Genomic DNA, 18397 nt, shown 5'->3' on the forward strand with positions numbered 1-18397 from the left:
GTACTCAGTGCCTGCAGTTTCCTTTCCTCACATATTACCCTGTCTTAGAAGGTTCCTGGACCAGCGACTCTCTAACCACATCTGCAGATTGCCATTTACATCTTCATGCAGTGCTGGGGATTTAACCCAGATCCTCACACACACTCAGGGTCTGCTCTTCTTTTTAGTTTTCCCTCCCCTCCCCTCCCCTCCCTCCCCTCCCCTCCCCTCCCCTCCCTCCCCTCCCCTCCCCTCCCCTCCCCTCCCTCCCCTCCCCTCCCCTCCTTTTTTCCTCCCTCTCTCTCTTTCTTCTTTCTTCCTTTTTTCCTTCCTTCCTTCCTTTCTTTATTTCTTTTCATGTCTGTTATTGTTTGTTTGTTTCTTGGATTGGTTGGTTGGTTTTTTAAGATAGGCTTTCTCTGTGTAGCCCTAGCTGCCCTGGACTTGCTCCTTAGACCAGGCTAGCTGGAATCTCAGAGACCAGCTGGAATTAAAGGCATGCACCGCCATATCCAGCTTGTTTAGTTTTGATCAGCATTTATTGTCATTGTTTTGTTTTTGATTGACACATTATCTTCTCCACTTAAGGAACATACCTGTCTTCTAAATGCACCCCTGCCTCTGACAGTGTGTGTCTGCCCTGCGGCCCAGATGAGTACCTGGACACCTGGAACGAAGAAGACAAGTGCCTGCTGCATAAAGTCTGTGACGCAGGTGGGTCTGCCGCGCTGACACACGTCACCGGGGGTGCGGAGACGCACCATCCACCTGATGCCCTTAAATCCGTTCTGTAGACGCGCAATAAATAGGCCTGCTGCTTTTCCTTTGTCATTGTAGCTCATGGTTTAGTGTCTCCAGCGCTGCAGGTTAAGCATTTCCACCTTTCTGTTCCAGAACAGGCACTGCACTTTAATTGCAGACACGTCTTACCATTGACAAAATGTTGCCCCAGTGTTCAGTGTGCCTGTGTCATTTTAAAGATAGAGAAATTGAAACCTGAGATTAACTCTTCCAGGATAAACAGATGAGAAGTGGTCCTCCAACTGATCTGACTCATAAACCTTCTCCTAAATAGCAAAGTTTTTATTGTTAAAGTTTATTACTTCACCAGGCTGGCATAATTTTGGGAAGGGGAGCTGGATAAAAAAAATTAAATAAAAGACTTTATTTTATATATCTTAAATAAAAGGTTTTGAGGCAGGATCTTACTCTGTGGTTCAGGCTGTCCTGTAACTCACTACTGAAATTATAGGACTACATCTCCATGCTCAGCTCCATTTAAAAAACATAGCTTATGTTTAGGAATCAAAATATAAATATGTCTCATGAATTCCCTACGAGGTTATTTTCTCTCTTCTTTCCATTTTCTATTCGGAATAATAATGCATCCACCGTGTTACTCTAGCATAACTTCTGGTGTGGAGTTAATGATTGCATCCCCTGGGTGTCATTGGTCATATTCTTTCCTTGGTATTTCTTGTATTGCACATTGAATTTAGAAGGCTGATAGAATCCTGGTTTATTTTGGCTAGGGTCTGGCAAAACCCCTTCATCCATAGTATAGTGCAGATGAATAAGAGTGTGAATCTTATTTTTGTAATATTCGCAATGATAAGTATGAGTTGGGTGTTTTCCTCCAGTTCTAGGGATCAATTCCAAGGCCTACATATGCCAGCCAGATGATTTACCACTGAACAACATCTCTAAATCTTGATTCTTTGAGAAATAGAGGCTTCCTATGTAGCCTGGCCTCCATCTTCCTGCCTCTACCCCTCTGCCCCGCTGCCTCTGCCTCTGCCTCCCTAGTACTGGGAATAAAGGCATGGACCACCACTCCTGGCTCCTTTCTGTCACTTCTTTGTTTCCCTGAAGCATAGAACATACAGAAAAGGCACACTAAGTGCTTGTGGCTTTCAGAACCCTGGCTGGATTCTTCAACTTCCTCCTAAGCATTTGCATCAACATGATGAATTCATGCAAGCTGTTGTGTCCGAGGTGCTGCAGTTTGTTGCAGACACTGGTTTTATTGATGGTCAAATTACCATACCACTCAGAAGTGAGCCCAGGCTGTCATCAGCACACACACACACACGCACGCGTGCGCACACACACACACACACACACACACCACAGGGCATCCAAGAGGATCAGAAGAGGCAACAGATCCCTCTGACAAGGGCAGTGAGAACTAAACTGAGGTCTTCTGTAAGAGCAGCAAGTGCTCTTAACCTCTGAGCCATCTCTCTGTCCCCAGTGGGACCTTTCCTTTAGTGCTAAGGGAGACCCATTGTTGGTAACTTAATCTCTACAGGATATGGCCCTTAGAGCGCAGCTAGAAAATACGCATTTCTGAACACTATCGTTCTCCTAACGTGTTGAGACAGCTGGCGGATTTTAGCCTGGAGAAAGTACTGTGGAAACTCCACTGGGCACAAGCATCTGATCACGTCTTTTTATTTCCTTTAATGACCTTGAGTCATTGCTGTCTGTTGGAAATAAGGATTCATTCTGTCTACTGCCAAAATTAATTAGAGCTGAACACTGAACACATTCGATTGTTCTGGAACTGCTGCCACCGCCACTCACTCACACTTGCGCAGAGAAGCAGCGGGGCGTGTGCTCCCTGTCTGCGCATGCTCCCTGTCTGCGCATGCTCCCTGTCTGCGCATGCTCACTGTCTGCACATATGTACTCTACATGTTTCTGCTCAATTGCCCTTTGTACTACACGAGTTTGGGAAGTGGGTACAAGGGCAAATGGGGCTCATTCTTGGGTCTAAAAAGCATAAAACTAATAATGTCCCTCCTTAATTATCTGTAACTTGAGACAGTGAAGGAAGACACAGGTTTGATTTTTTCTCTGTCTCTTTCCCTTCGAAAGTTAAGATACAGTTGCCATGAAGAAAATCCAGATGAGATGGGGCCTTTCAGCCTTTACAGAGAAACTTTTTGCCCGTTTTTATTTGTTTGTTTCCCTTTAAAGGTTCATAGTTTTTAATTATGTGTATGTGTGTGGGTGGTCTGTACATCGCAACATGTGCCCAAGGAGGCCAAAGAAGGTCCAATCCCCTGGAGCTTGAGTTAGAGCCAGGCGTGAGCTACAGGATGTGAGTACCTGGGACGGAACTCAGACGCTCTGCAAGGACAGTATGGGCTCTTAGCCAGTGAGCCAATGTGACAGCCACCTGGGCAGTTTAAATGATGCTTTGACGTCATGTCACGTGTGTGCACACCTGTACAATTCAGTGTCCTTATCCACAGTAGCTGCATTCCATAAAGTCACCCCAACCATTGAGTTCATGAGTCCCGAATCACTCATCGCTCCTAGGAGAATTCAGGAATTCAGGACTAGCTTCCTACAAGCCCCTCTCATCAGAGGCCTTTGTCCCACGCACAAACCCCCTTGTCATGTGCGTATCACTGTTTACTAGGTAGGTCTTGTGAGTCAGCACACAACTCAGACTCACACAGTTTATACTTTATACCACACATGTTTTCTGGGCAGGACACATCACTGCCTTCTTGACACACAAGACAGCACTACACATGGGACCATTTAAAAATAGGGTCATTGGCAAATACAAGCCCAAAGATGAGAAAAGTGCTTTGGATAGACTGCAGCAAGGGTGCTCATTTAGGCTGCGAACCTAGCTCAGCGGTAGAATGCCTTACTGGAGCACATGGGGTTTGGTTTCAACCCCCAGGACTATCCTGGAAGGTGGGGGTGCTGAGAGGAGAAATCACTCTGTATGAAAGTCAGACCGGAATGCAGAGGTCCTCGTGGAGAGCAAAGAGTGACTCCACACTTTGTGTGGTTCAGCCCATGTCCAGGGTGACGAAAAACACCCCGCGGGTGTCAGTAGGAATCGTACTGAACAAGGACACTCATGTGAATCTGAACAATAAGAATGATCGTGTGTTGGGCACTCAGTTCCCATACGCCCATATTCCAGAAAACTGAGAAGCCGGGAAAATAGAGTAAGAAGCCAAGCACTTTCTGTTTATTGAGAAGAGGGGGTGTGTGTGTGTGTGTGTGTGTGTGTGTGTGTGTGTGTGCATGTGTGTGTGTGTGTGTGTGTGTGTATGTGTATGTGAGAGACAGAGAGAGACAGACAGACAGACAGCCCCTGGTTCGTAGGTCAGACAGACTGCTGCCTGTTTCTTGCTTTGTCGTCTTGACTGAGCACCCCAGAGCCTTTCAGGACCCCTGAATGTACTCACATCCCCAGAAACTTCGTTAGGTCTGTCTAAATTTTGTTTGACATCTGAATTTACAAGAAAAAAAAAACCTCCCCAAAACAACAAAAACTAGCAACTGTGCACTGCTGTGTGATTCCACAAATAATTAAACCTCCTAACACAAAACTGTCTAGGGAGCCCACACAGCTCTCTAGAAAAGGGTATGTTGGACGGTTCCCTACCGACAAGGAAGTGCGGGAAGGAACTCTGGAGTTCCTCAAACCCAGTGAGTCACGCTGTTGGCTGCCAGATGCAGCTGGGTGGGGACGGTGCACTGGGTGGACAGTGCATCTGTGTCTCCTGCTTCTCGCTGGTCGCTGATCTTCTCTTGTCTCCCACAGGCAAGGCCCTGGTGGCGGTGGACCCTGGCAATCACACGGCCCCACGGCGCTGTGCCTGCACGGCCGGCTACCACTGGAACCCAGACTGCGAGTGCTGCCGCCGGAACATGGAGTGCGAGCCTGGCTTCGGGGCCAAGCATCCCTGTACGGCATGGTTGTGTGTGTGAGTGTGTGTGTGTGTGTGTGTGTGTGTGTGTGTACATACTCTCCAACAGAGCCCTGCCGTTACACCCCTGCCGAGAAGATTTCCAGGGATGTGTCACGACCGTGTCAAGGGTGCTCCAGGGAGCCCAGTTGGCTCTGAGGAACCTTAGAGTGGATTAAAAACCCAGTTTAGTCAGCTTCCAACAGCAAATGGGCAGTCATCCCGAATTCCCTCACCCCTCCCTCAGCTTTGTGCCTGGGCCTCAGTCTGTGAAAACCGAGGGTCCTCACTAAGTAACAGACAGTATAGTGCAGGGATTCGCCAAGGCATTAAACAGCATGCAGCATCTTAGAAGGGGATGCACACCTCGGGACTCGCTGGAAACTGACATCTACAGATACTGATTTCCAGTTTAAAGAGTTCCTAAAGACCGGCAGTTGGGAAGTTATAGCTGCATTAGCACCTTGAGACCTGGCAATGGAGGGCTGGGGAGACATTGCTGTCTAAATAGAGCACTCTTCACCAGCATGCAGCCCTAAGCGCAATACAAGAACCCACACTGAAAGCTAATTCCAGCTCCAGCAAGAAAGGAAGCCAGGAAATGCGAAGTCCTAGAGCAGGCTGGCCAGCTAGCCTGGGCAAAGTTCCAGTCAGTCACTGGACTGTAAAAGCCCTTCTCTCCAAAGCTCGACTTAAGCGGACTGTCGGAACAGACATGCTCTTCCTCTGTTTGCTCCCATCCTCCTTCCAGGCAGAATTACCTCCTCTTTGTTGGGAAGGCCTTTCCCAATCACCTCTTCTAGCCCTTCAAATAAGAAAGAGTAAGGACTAATTTGAAATTTGTTAAAAACAAAAACCTTGAATTGACTTGGGTTCACAGAGTAAAAACGAGGGTCTTCAGGATTGGCTGCCACCGTGCCCGTTACCATATAACTGGCCACACGTACAGTTGTTGTTTTTTTTAATCTTAGAGTTCCCAGCTTTTGAACCTTGAGAGTAGGATTGCCCCATGTTTATATTTGGGCTGAGTGGCCCACCAGTGGTGCGTGTTAGCCGGGGGGTCTCTTTAGCTCGGTGCTGAGTTGTTGGCATGGCTGCCGAGGAACACCTCCAGCTTCAGCGCCTTCTGAGTGACGTCCTTGCTCCCAAAGTGATGTGGAGCTGTGGGAATTGTTGACACTCTGTCACCTGAGGACCCCGTTGTGCCCTTCAGCTTTGTGGAAAGCAAAGAAGCAGAAATCCTCTGGTCTTGCGAAAGTGCTTCTGAGAGCCGGCCCTTCTAGCTCCCGACTTCTGGGAAGCGGCACAAAGCAGGTTTTCAGAGTGCAGCAAGTGATTGCTTATGCTTGCCGGTCTTTCACTTAAAGGCATGTTTTTAAAGCCAGCACAGTGGGACAGGGCTGGGAAACTAGAATATTATTCATTCGAACCCACATGGACGGCAGGCCTCTGCATCAGCGCACTGACTAATCCACACATGCTCTCAGGAAAAGTCAGCTGGAGGTTGTGTGCAGCCAGGCCAGCCGTCCCCACCGCAGTCAGAGCCCTGCAAACTCTGCGGCCTCTGTGAAGGAGGGCGCTGCCCGCTGCCTTTCTGATTTCTGGAAGATATTCTTGAATGAAAAGGAGGACATGACTGCTCTATGAACAGTGGGGGAGAAGGTTACTGTAGATGAGAGGGAGTGTGTAACCAGAGGAGGGACATCTATCTGAGAGAGTTCACAGTGGTCATGACCAAGCTGTGCCATGTGAGGAAAGGGGCGAGGAGACCTAGAGCCAGGAGACTTAGAGGCCAGGAGGGTAAAAGGGAAAAAAGATCCAGTGTAGCCAAAATCTCTGGATTATACAGAGAAGGGCAGCCCAGCCCCCGGGCTGAAGAGTTCAGGGTAGGAGGCAGGGTTTTGCAGCCAGGTGGACCCTGTAACAGGTAGGTACGGAGGATAGAGGAACCGCCAGAAACTGCTAGTGGCCAGCGTCAGCCACCGCAGTTAACCTTTGTCCAGGGTTTGCCACCTAACAGTTCCCTCTGCCTTGAACCCTTGGAAATGATCCATTTTGACAGGAGGTGGTTGAACTCACTCTTGAGGCTGGGAATATCCTGGTCAGTTTGTACAGTGCTCACCTGGAATGCACAGAGCCCTATACTGATCCCCAGTACCAAATGAGGCCTAGTATGGTGGTGCACACTTGCAGGCCTAGCACTGTGGCTCAGGAGATCAGAAGTTCAAGGTCATCCCTAGCTACACAGTGAGTTTGAGACCTGCCTGGGTTACAAGAGACCCTGAGAAGACAAAGTCACTCATGCCCGAACTTGCAGTATACTTGGATTCAAAACAAATACTGTTCAGTGACCACACGTTTGCTCTGGGTCAGCAGGGAAAGAGAAGCAACCCAGGCAGCGGTGAGTGCAGCTTTGTGGTCACCAGTCACTGAGCTCCTGGCTCAGTATAGTGAGGCCAAGGTTTGGGTTCGGAGTAGATAGAAGTGTAACTCTTGTATTAGTGTGAGAAGCCTGGCTGTAAAAGGGAGAAGGGAAATGAAGCCTTCAGGATATCACTGGTGGGTCGGAGTTAAACAAGAACCACCAAAAGTCAGGCAGATGGAAAGGAATGTCCCTGAACCCTCCTCAGAATCTTCTAGATTGCTCTGTGTGTGTGTGTGTGTACACTGTAGGCTATCCGTGGAAGTCAGATAACACCTCTTGAGAGTTGGTTCTCTCCCTTCATCATGTAGGTTCCAGAAACTGAACTCAGATCATCAGACCTGGGGTCAAGTGTCTTTATTTCACCCACCCTTTGTTCATCTTTAAAAAACAAAACTCTCTGTGTGTCTCTGTCTATCTGTGTGTGTGATGTGTGTCTGTGTGTCTGTGTGTCTGCGTGTGTGTGTCTGTGTTTATGTGTCTGTGTGTGTCTATGTGTGCCTGTGTGTTTATGTGTGTGTCTGTGTGTGTTTGTATGTGTGTGTGTGTGTCTGTGTGTGTGTCCCAGTACTGGAGGAGGCCAGAGAACTTGGATGGATCTGTGGAGTTGGGCATTACGCTGACTGATGTGGGTGCAGGGAAACACACTCTAGCCTGTGTTCATCTTTTATAAAGCTGTTTTAGTTAATGTTATTTAGTCAATAGTCCTAGCAGTATTAGGATTGTTACCTAGCCAGTCACACTGCCATATCAGTGTGCCAATGTATGCTATTTATTGCCAAATTACAGAAATCAAACATATACTTCCTATCAGGCTTGTACCAAGAAGTTTAATTCCTTATTGCTGGTTTGTATTCATGAAAATAAACCCTAGACATGCTATTAATTTCAAAAGCCATTTGAAAGTTTAGCACTAGCCAATGGCCTGATGTGATGTCACGCTGTGGTCAGTATTGTCCATCTGTGCCTACCAAACCATCACGTGCCCATTACAATAACGATAGGAGACACGGAAAGCTTGCGGCATGTCTTATGCTGCTAATTTAGCTTAGGAGAAATGTGAGAGGTGAATCAAGCTTCCTAGGCAAGATCAGCTTCGGCTCTGAGTCCTGCAGATGAGGGCAAGACCCACACTGTCTCATTTGCATTTATGTTTTCTTGGGACACAGTCCAATCCATTCGCCTCACATATTGTCTCTAGTTACTTCTGTGCTGTGAGCAATCACAGGCTTTTAGGAGGAAGAGACTTAGAGAGTTCCTCTGGGGGTGAGGGAGCATGGTGACCGTCACACTGTGTAGCCTGGAGAAAGGAACTGCTCACCCCACTTGGCAGTGTACCACCATTTCTTTAGTAAGTCAGCGGTGGAGTCAAATGTTGCCAGGCATTTCAGTTATTCCGGGTTTTGAAATAATAACTTTTGTAGTAAATAGTGTCACAGAGCCCATATCCAAAATGCTTGGTACCATTTTTCACCCCCACCCAGATTTTAGAGTAATGAGATATTTTGGCGTTGGAAGAAGACATTTCCCTTAAATACAGGGATGGAACCACATTTGCCTGCAGCTGAAAGCTGATGCAGCCTGAAGGCTGGAAATAGTCAGGCAGTAAAATCCAGCCTCACAACTCAGACAGGGAAATGTGCTGAAGTGAAAGGCCAGGCAAGGCTGTACCTAGCTGGACATCAGATGTAGTCTTGGTGGCCTGACATGAAGAGTTTCTAAATGTAATTCTGCAAAGACTTCCTCCACCCTGGAGGAAATAGCAGGAGATACATGTAGCCAGGCAGACCCAGTGCGATGGGGTAATGCTTCAGGGACACCATCCTGGCCGGTCCCCAAGTGTCTCCTTGATTTTATCTGTTGGCTTTTGTGTGTGTGTCTGACAGTGCGGCTCAACATGGACACGGTGTGCACACCCTGCCTCCTGGGCTTCTTCTCAGACGTCTTCTCATCCACGGACAAATGCAGACCCTGGACCAAGTAAGTGTGAGCTCGCTGCGGACCCAGCATGTGTCAGAGCTCCGTGCCACGTCTCATATCCAGGAATATGTGACCTCCAGTTCCAGCTTCTCTTTCTTTAACCCAACTTTGTTTAGTTGAAAATTGTTTATGAGTTCTTTGTCTGGGACAGGGGTGGAATGTAAGGGCTCCAGATACGCTAGGCACATCTTCTGTGGCTGAACTGTGTCCCCGGCTTGAGTTAAGCCATTTATTGTCTGCCATTCAGCACCGTCACGTCCCATCCTCACTAGTTTACTCATCTGGAAGGGTGAGCCCCGTCTGTGTACACTGTAAGGGCTTTGGGTTTCTTGAGTCATCTTGAAGCTCTTTACAAGCCAAATCACAGAGGTCCACCTGTGCCTTCGATTTTACCCCATCTACGATCATCTTGATATTTCATTTTCACCGATAATTTAATTCCCGGTTTATTTATTACGTTTGTTGCTGAGGATGAACCCAGGGCTTTGTACATATGAAGTTACCTGATGATGTTTTTCTCCACTGAAAAGAGTGTCTCTGTGGCTTCTTACAATTGCTGTGGACTTCACTGGAGAAATGCACCGTCTTTATTTACTAAGTTCCCACTGCGGCCCATGGAAGCAGCTCTGAGTTTTCTGCAGGGATAAGTGTGTAGTGATCGTGTGGTATACGGACTAAGAGTCCCTTACCCAAATCCTTGGGAATATTTCAGATTTGTTTTGGGTTCTGGCTTTTAGCTGTGTACTGAGAACTTTCAGGGAAGGATGGCAGGTCCAAACACAGAACTGTTCATGTACAGAACTGCTCGTGTACACTTTACACACAGAGCCTGAAGGCGATCACACGCTCTACGTTATTGCACGAATGGAGCAAAGGTTCATGACGTCTGATTTCCGAGTTGAGGTTTCACGTCGGTGTTCTAAAAGCGTCACACCGGACTGTTGGGTTTTGGGTTAGGGACCCCTGACTAGCGTATAGGACAGCACCGCACGTGAGTTACATGGGACAGACTCCGAGCGCTTCCTGTTGTTTAATACCAGCGCTAAGTACAATGAGCCTTCAGTTCCAAACATGTCTTTATTTCTCAAAAGCTCACATGACCCATCCCAAGATCTGCTGCTGGTGTGTCTGCTTCTCCTCTTCCCAGAATTCACTGTTTGCAGACAGCTCTCACTCTGCTGCCCTAGCACCCCGCCGTCAGGATTATAGTGTAGACCACCGCACGTGGCTGTTTCCCGATGCAGCACACTCAGGTTTTATGTTAAGAAGATTGTATTTTTCATCTTCAGAATTGTACTCATCAAAACGCTGTCAGCATTTGAAGTCCTCTGTACATAAGTTCCTTCTTTACTCTTGCCTGCTGTGTTCTCAGTAGTTTCTAGTGTTCCCCTAGCACTCTGTCCAGCTCTGAGGGCTTCTGCTCCCATGGCAAGGCTGGGGACTCAAACATCTGGGAAGTTATGGCTTCCCTTTCTGAAGGAGTTCCCAGTCTAGCTCAGGCTAACATTTCCTTTGTTGGGTTTTGAAAGTTAAGTGTCGACCCACAGCATTGCCTGCTCTTTCCTCACAGCTGTTCCCTCCTTGGAATGCTAGAAGCACAGCCAGGGACGAAGAAATCAGACACCGTCTGCAGCTCTTCCCTGACGCTGACAAAACCACCCAAGGGTAGGAAGAGCACCTGTGGGGTGGTCCATGGTCCCAGGGTGGTCTCTCTAGAATGACAAGCTAATGATAGGGATTCGTTTGTGCTTTTCAGCTCATTCTGACCACGGTTGTCTTGGTATTGTTTTCATTTTTCATCAGCATTTTATTTGTTTAAAAGACTTATTCTTTTTTATTTTATGTGTATGGATATGTTAATACATCTATGTTTGTGCATCACATATGTGCATTGCTCGAGGAGGCAAGGAGAGGGCATAGGATCCTCTGGATCCTCTGACATTGGACTTCAGACAGTTGTGGGCACCATGTGGGTGCTAGGAACCAAACACAGGTCCTTTGGAAGAGCAGCCAGTGCTTTTAACTGCTGAGCTATATCCCCAGTCCCATCATTTTGTTTTGTCTACTTTTGAACAGTATGAGAATTTTCTTTTTTTAAAAAAATTGTTTAATTTATGTATATGAGTGTTTCATCTCCATTTACGCCTGTGCATATCATGTATACTCAGTGCCTGAGGAGGCCCGAAGAGGGAATTGGATCCTCTAGGACAGGAGTTACAGGAAGACACCATGTAGCTGCTGGGTATTGAATCTGGGCCCTCTGGAAGAGCAGCCAGGTCTCAAGTGCTGTGCCCTCTCTCCAGCTCCCCTCCTCATTTCCATTTTTTCTCTCCTTCCTTCTTTCTTTCCTTCCTTCCTTCCTTCCTTCCTTCCTTCCTTCCTTCCTTCCTTCTTTCCTTCCTCCCTCCCTCCCTCCCTCTCCCCCCTCTCTCCCTCTTCCACTCCTTCTCCCTCTCTTTTGTCTGCTGGAGATTTTACCCAGTGCCTTTCTACATGCTAACTACTTGATAGCATTTTTTAAAAGATTTATTTGTTTGTTTTTTATTTATTATGTATACAACATTCTGCCTCCACGTATGCCTTCAGGCCAGAAGAGGGCACCAGACCTTATTCTAGATGGTTGTGAGCCACCATGTGGTTGCTGGGAATTGACTCAGGACCTCTGGGAGGGCAGTCAGTGCTCTTAACCTCTGAGTCATCTCTCCAGCTGATCATATTCTTTTCACACCGAGTTAGGGGTGAACTGTAAACATAAATGCCAATGTCAATGCATGGCAGGGGTGATAGTCAGATTGAGGGTGTCTGTGTGAAGATTTTGATTAAGCCAAAGAAGGCCACTGTTAGATCTGCCTGTGATTACCTGTGAGCATTTGTGGGTCAAGCTAATCTAAATCTGGTTTTGAAAGCTGCTGACTAGCAGAGGCTTCTGTCTGGCTTCTTTGGGTGAGTGACTGTGTGGTGGGCTGCACCCCAGAAGCAAGCAGCTTGGGGAAAGACCTTCCCAACAAGCAGAGAACCAGGTCAGAGAGCAACAATAAGGCCATGAATAAGAACAGCAGAAAGATAAACTTAGCCAGATGACAGATGAACCAGGACAGCATGATGGATGGTATTCAACTCATTCTCCAGCAGAGACAGGATAATGGGCCTGGGCCGCCCTCTCCTGAGGGGAGACCCCTGAGCAGAGTGGGTTACACTATGGAGTGTGTCCTCTAACAGCTGAGAACTCTGTGAATTCAGGGCTGGGAGCTCTCCATTTCAGGCTACCTGGACACCCACATCCGTGATTCTTGGGTTGGATTTATAGGACTGTATCGTCTTTTAGCTTGGTAAAATGAAATAATCCTTAACGCTGTGTTTTCTTCCACCGCAGAAGCCCAGATTTACCTGCCCAGTCTCGTCATTCTGCTCCTCTTCGTCTCCGTGGTGTTAGTTGCCGCCATCATCTTTGGTGTTTACTACAGGAAGGGATGGAAAGCGCTGACAGGTATTGTGTCCGCAGTGGCATCTGGGAAGGAACCTTGAAGAAAAGAATATGGTTACTTTCCATGCAAGCGCCATAGGTGGTGGTTCCTCACCTCCCACCTGTAATTCCACACTTGAGGCCAGGGAGGTTAGAAGGGCATCCCTTGGGCAAGCTGGCTAGCTACATGGCCTGTACTAGTGAGCCTTGGGTTTCAGTGAGATATCCTGCCTCAGTGTGCAAGGTGGAGGGTATCATGCGCACATGCACGTGCACACACACACACACACACACACACCCCACACGAATGGGCACACACATATAAATATGCATATGCACATGCATGCACAGAACACATACATGCATACATACATACATACATACATGAACATCCCATACATATATTCAAGCAAAAACAAAACCACAAGAATCTGCAGCTCCTGGCTTCAGTGTTCATAGTGACTGAAGAAAACGTTGGATTTTCATAATGGATGGTATAAAATTTTGCATATTATTGTCACAGATACACCTTCTTTGTCCCCCTCTCTTTGCTATCTTGCTTTCTCTTATGCACAATAAGGTTTTGCAGGGAGTGAGAATGCGTGTGTTCTGCACCATGACAGACCCGGGTGTAGCATAGGGAGTTGATGGATTATTAGTGGGTCCTTGTTTGGTTTCTGTTTCCATGATAAACACCATGACCAAAAGTGACTTAGAAGGGAGAGACACTTGTTTGCTTGTCTGTTTGTCTTTACATCTTACACTTCACTGTCCAGAAATCAGGGCTCAAGCCCGGAACCTGGAGGCAGAAACTGAAGCAGAGGCCACGGAGATTGCCTACTGACTTGTTTCCCATGTCTTGATCAGCCATCTTTCTTTTCAAAATGTATTGTATGTATATGGATGTTTGGTCTGCATGTAAGTCTTTATACCACATGCATGCCTGCTAACCTCAGAAGCCAGAACATGGAATCAAATCCTGTGGGGCTAGACTTACACATGATTGTGAGCCTACATGTGGGTGCTGGGAACTGAATCTAGGTCCTCTGGAAGAGCAGTCAGCATTCTTAACTACAGAGACATCTCTCCAGCTCTTCAGCAACCTGTCTTAGACAGTCCAGGCCCTTCTGCCCAGGGTTGGCTTGCTCGCAATAGGCTGGGCCCTCCCTCCCACGTCAATCAGCAATCGGTGTCCCTTGATGAGGCAGTTCCCCCGGTTGTGGGTCCCTCTTCCTAGGTATTTAGGTTTGTGTCAAGTTGGTAGAAAATAACTTTGACAGTTTTTAGAGATCAGCAAGTTCTGTTGTCAAAAAGTAAGATGCCTTCAGGGTGTTTAATCAGTTAATTTATTAATTGATTGGTTGACTCCCATTCCTGTGCTGGAGACTGAACCCAGGTCTTTTGTTTTGTTAAGCAAGTACTGTCCCACTGAGTGAGGCACATACTAGTCTTGTTGCACCCCCACGCTGAGGATGGACCCCAGAGCTTTGTGCATGCCAGGCGAGCTCTCTCTTTGTGCATGCCATGGAGTTTCAACCCCAGCCCTGGCTGAATTATAATGCTAATACCTTACTGTGACACAGTGGGTATATTTATATAGATTTATCTAAAATGGGAGAAAGTCAATACACAAAGGAAGAGAATGAAATGGTTGTGGGCAGGGGCAGGAGGAAGGAAATGGGGAGGTGTAGGTCAGAGGCTACAGCGCAGATGTATAGGAGAAACACACCCAGGGCAGAATGTAGTATAGTGTGATGTTTTGCTAATCGAGTTGATTTTGGCACTTCCTGCCACATACAAGTCATCATTTAACATGATGGATAAGTTAATCCACTTTATTATAGTGAAAACTGTGCCATTTATATTTATCTTATAGCATCGTATTGTATAAGCTAAATATATAAGATGAAATTCATATTAAAAACAAGTAGAAAATTATAACATGTAGTTATTACCTTTTCTTTTTCCCAGCTAATTTGTGGAACTGGGTCAATGATGCTTGCAGCAGCCTAAGTGGAAGTCAGGTAAAAGGGTTTACTGCCTCCTCTAAGTCCTGCCATAGTCTCTAGTGCTGCAGCCGGCTGGCTGTGGCACGCACTGCCTTCCAGGCAGTGAGAACTGTCCTGGAGCTGATCCCTGTATGATAAGTCAGTGCCCACGCCTTCCCTGATCCCAGGCTGGACACCGAAGGGTCTTTACCCATGCCAGGCAAGCGTACTGCCCCTGAGTCACACAACAGTCTTCACTCCAATCCTGTTGTCTCTGTGTACGCATTTCTACAACCGGACGGGATCACCTAGTGCAGATTCCCGGGAGGAACCATCAACGACTTTCCTTTACTCTGTAGTTATTTCAGAAATATTCTCCTTTGTCATAATTTCAAAAATGATTGAAAAATATTAAGACTATTGCAATGAAAGGCCTGATGCCCGATGCTCAAATTCATCAGTAGCTCGCACTTTATCACACCCATTTAGTCTTTGCTCTTTCTGTCTGTGAACCAAGTGAGTCTAGAATCACTTCAGAGTGAATGGAGACTGGAAATTCCTCTGTTCATAAGTGTGTAAATGCACGTTCCTTAAGATTAAATAGTCTCTGTCAAAATGGAAAAACAAACAGAAACAAAACTGGGACTAGAGCAATGGCCCAGAGGTTTGGAGCACCCACTTCCCCCCAGAAGGCTAAGTTCAGTTCTCAGCACTCTCCTTAGGCAGCTCACAGCCACAGGCGCTCACAGCCTGCAACTGCAGCACAAGGGGATTCTATGCCCTCTTCTGGCTGGCTAGGACAACTAGACCCTGATGTGCACACGTGAACACCACACACACACACACACACACACACACACACACACACACATTAAAAATAAAAATAAATCTTTTTAAAAAGAAAACAATGGATGCTCGTGTTGCACTCACTCTGTCCTTTAAAGTAGGGAAGTAGGCACATAAATAAATAAATAAGCACATTTATTCAGTTGTGGCACTGGTCTTGTAGCTTGCCTAGCAGGCACAAAACCCTGAGTTGGATACCAGCAGAGAATAAATTTGTCTATAATCCAAGCACCTGGGAAGCAGAGGCAGGAGGATCAGAAATCCAAAGTCATCCTGTACTGCCTAAGACCTGCTTCAGTTACATAAGACTGTGCCTCAAAAATCCAAAACTAAACGACAAAAACTTAAGAGTGACTTACCTATTTTCCAATCCAGATTAGAATGCTAATTATTCTAGTTTGTCCTTTACATCTGGTATGAGTATAAGATAAGTCAGCTGCAGACATTAGCCTGGTTTCTATAATTCAGCAGCTGTGCAGCTGCCATTGCTTTGTTAGAGACAGATGTGTCCAGCTGTTCCTTGCATCACCTCTGCACCTGTAGTGTGCAGGTGCTACTCATGGCAGTGAAGAGCCAGTCATTTCCATTTGTGGCCCTTGCCAGAGTTCTTCCGTACTCTGTAATTTGAAGCAGCATAAACAAACCCATAAAGTATGGGCCACCTGTACTTGTCAAGGTGGAAGCAGTACATAGCAGCGCCCTTCTGCAGGGGCTAGGCAAATGTAGTAACTGGATATTCTGAATTCGCACCCTCAGGAGTCCTCGGGTGACTGTTGTGTTGGTACACACTCAGCAACCTCCGGTCAGCAAGAAGCATGTGAAGGAGTGTTACTAATGACTCTAGGGGAGAAGACGCGTCTAGAAGACATGTGCTATCTGGAAGGTGGTTCTGGGGTCTGTGGGCCTGTGTGTGCTGCAGGTGGGCCCTGTGCAGAGGGTGGAGATGCCAGGATGTTAACATTGGTCAGCGAAGTCGAGATCCAGGGGGACCTCTCGAGGAAGATTCCCACGGAGGATGAGTACACAGACCGGCCCTCACGGCGCTCCGATGGTTCACTGTTCCTGACCCAGCCCGGGAGCAAATCCACACCGCCTTTCCAGGAGCCTCTGGAAGTTGGAGAGAATGACAGTTTAAGCCAGTGTTTCACAGGGACGGAGAGCACGGCTGAGTCTGAAGGCTGCAGCTTCCTTGCGCCCCCATGCAGAACTGATTGTATCCCTTTGTCCCCTGAAAAGTACTTGAAAAGAGAAATAGAGGATGCCAGTTGCCTGCCCTGGGTGGCCAGCTCCAACTCAGCAGACGGCTTCGCGGGCTGCGGAAACACTCCTGGGGAGGACCACGAGCCGCTTCTGGGTTCTCTGAAATACGGACCCTTGCCCCACTGTGCCTACAGCATGGGCCTTCCCAGCGAAGCAGCAGCCAGTATGGCAGAGGCAGGAGAACAGCCTCAGGACAGGGCTGATGTAAAGCTTCCAGGCTCGGAGAGGGGAGCCTCGGGGTCTGGGGGTTCCCCCAGTGACCAGCCACCTGTATCTGGTAAGTAGCTTTCCCGGGCTCCCACTTCGGGGCAGAAGGCCTGTCTTGGGTAAAGGGTCAGAGGCATGTTTTACAATCTGGAGAAAAAACCAGCATGAGAGACACACAGCCCAACTCTTTTCTCTGCTAATTGACACAGGGTCTCTTGTAACCCAGGCTGGCCCCAAATTCACTCTACATGGCTAGGATGACTTTGAGCCTCTCCTCCTTCCAACTCCATCTTCCCGACACTGGACTTACAAGTGTAGGGCATCATACCACGTTTACTGGGGCTTCCTGTGTGTTGGCCAAGCCTTCTACCAGCTGAACAAATGTCCAGTCCACTGCTGAGCATCTTACAGGGACTTTGTGTTGTGGGCTGCACTGACCCAGGCAGGCTGCTACTGCCTTAGGCAAGCCTGAGCCCTCTGCCTCACTGGTTATATTTACAGTGAGTGCTCCAACCTCAGGGCCAAACCCTGAAAGACAAAGTCAATAGTCATTTTAGGTTCCCTCATATTTGGGGAGGGGTGGGTAAAAGAAGCTTCAGCTTCTAAATCTGAGGACAAACAAAACTGTTTAGTTGATCCTTTATGATTTATTTAATAGCAAGTTAAGGATGCAGTAAGTGCCTTTTGTTGCTTTCTAAGAGAAGTCCCTTTTATAGCTACCACATTTAATGTTTATTAGACCCAGGCAACAATTTACAATCAAGTATCACTACAGAGATTTGTTTCCGCAACGTTGCTGGAACACAAATCGCCCACCAATAATAATATTATGACTTTTTTTTGCCTGATGGTAGAACACCATCTGTTAAAAAATTTTGTATCATAGAGGACTTCGTACCTGACAGTGGGGGTGTCCTCTGAGTATTATTATTAGCCTGGTCAGAGACAGAGAGCTCACTGAGAATCTTTTGGAAGCTGTAAACATTCTCCAGGAGAGAAAAAATGAATATATGGGTATGCAACACTTTAAAGGCTTCTCAGAATCCCCCAACTCGGGGAAGCATAGGAGAGGGAGGGAGGGAGGAAAGAGAGAGGGAGGGAAACGGGAGGGAGGGAAGAAGAAAGGAAGAAAGGAGGGAGGAGAGGGGAGAGAAGAGGGAGGGAGGGAAGAAAAAAGGAGGGAGAAAGGGAGAAGGGAGAAAGGAGGGGGGAGGGAAAAGGGGAAGGAAGGAGAGAAGAAGGGAGGAAACAAAGCCCATGTGGAATACCCCTCCCCAGGGTTGCCTTTCTTTCCCGGCTCTTGGTTGGAACTGCAAGTGGTGCCAGCAGCTGCACTTTACAGCCAGGGCCTGGCCAGACTGAACCCTCTAAAGCACAAAGGCTGTCTTTGCCACAAGGTAGTACAGTTCCCGACTTGACTGGTAGAGCTGTGTGCACTTCTGTCTCCACGGCAGCTGTGAACACACAGACACACCGTTCCATTCTCAGCTGTTGGATTGAAGGCAAGGAGACATTCTGGGTATCGAGA

At 47.4% G+C, this 18397-nt stretch overlaps 1 protein-coding gene across 1 annotated transcript in view; it reads left to right on the forward strand.

Annotated features, from left to right (window-relative positions):
* Window positions 1–18397, forward strand: part of Tnfrsf11a (TNF receptor superfamily member 11a) — a 70362-nt gene that overhangs the window by 39167 nt on the left and 12798 nt on the right. The window contains exons 3-9 of the mRNA XM_085688419.2: window positions 568–693; window positions 4559–4702; window positions 9012–9105; window positions 10676–10770; window positions 12479–12592; window positions 14540–14592; window positions 16159–16939. Coding sequence (XP_085544545.2) covers window positions 568–693; window positions 4559–4702; window positions 9012–9105; window positions 10676–10770; window positions 12479–12592; window positions 14540–14592; window positions 16159–16939 — 1407 coding nt within the window. The remainder of the gene's footprint in view (window positions 1–567; window positions 694–4558; window positions 4703–9011; window positions 9106–10675; window positions 10771–12478; window positions 12593–14539; window positions 14593–16158; window positions 16940–18397) is intronic.

Source organism: Myodes glareolus, chromosome 5 (genome assembly GCF_982192425.1).
Source record: "Myodes glareolus chromosome 5, mMyoGla1.1, whole genome shotgun sequence".
NCBI classification, from domain to species: domain Eukaryota; kingdom Metazoa; phylum Chordata; class Mammalia; order Rodentia; family Cricetidae; genus Myodes; species Myodes glareolus.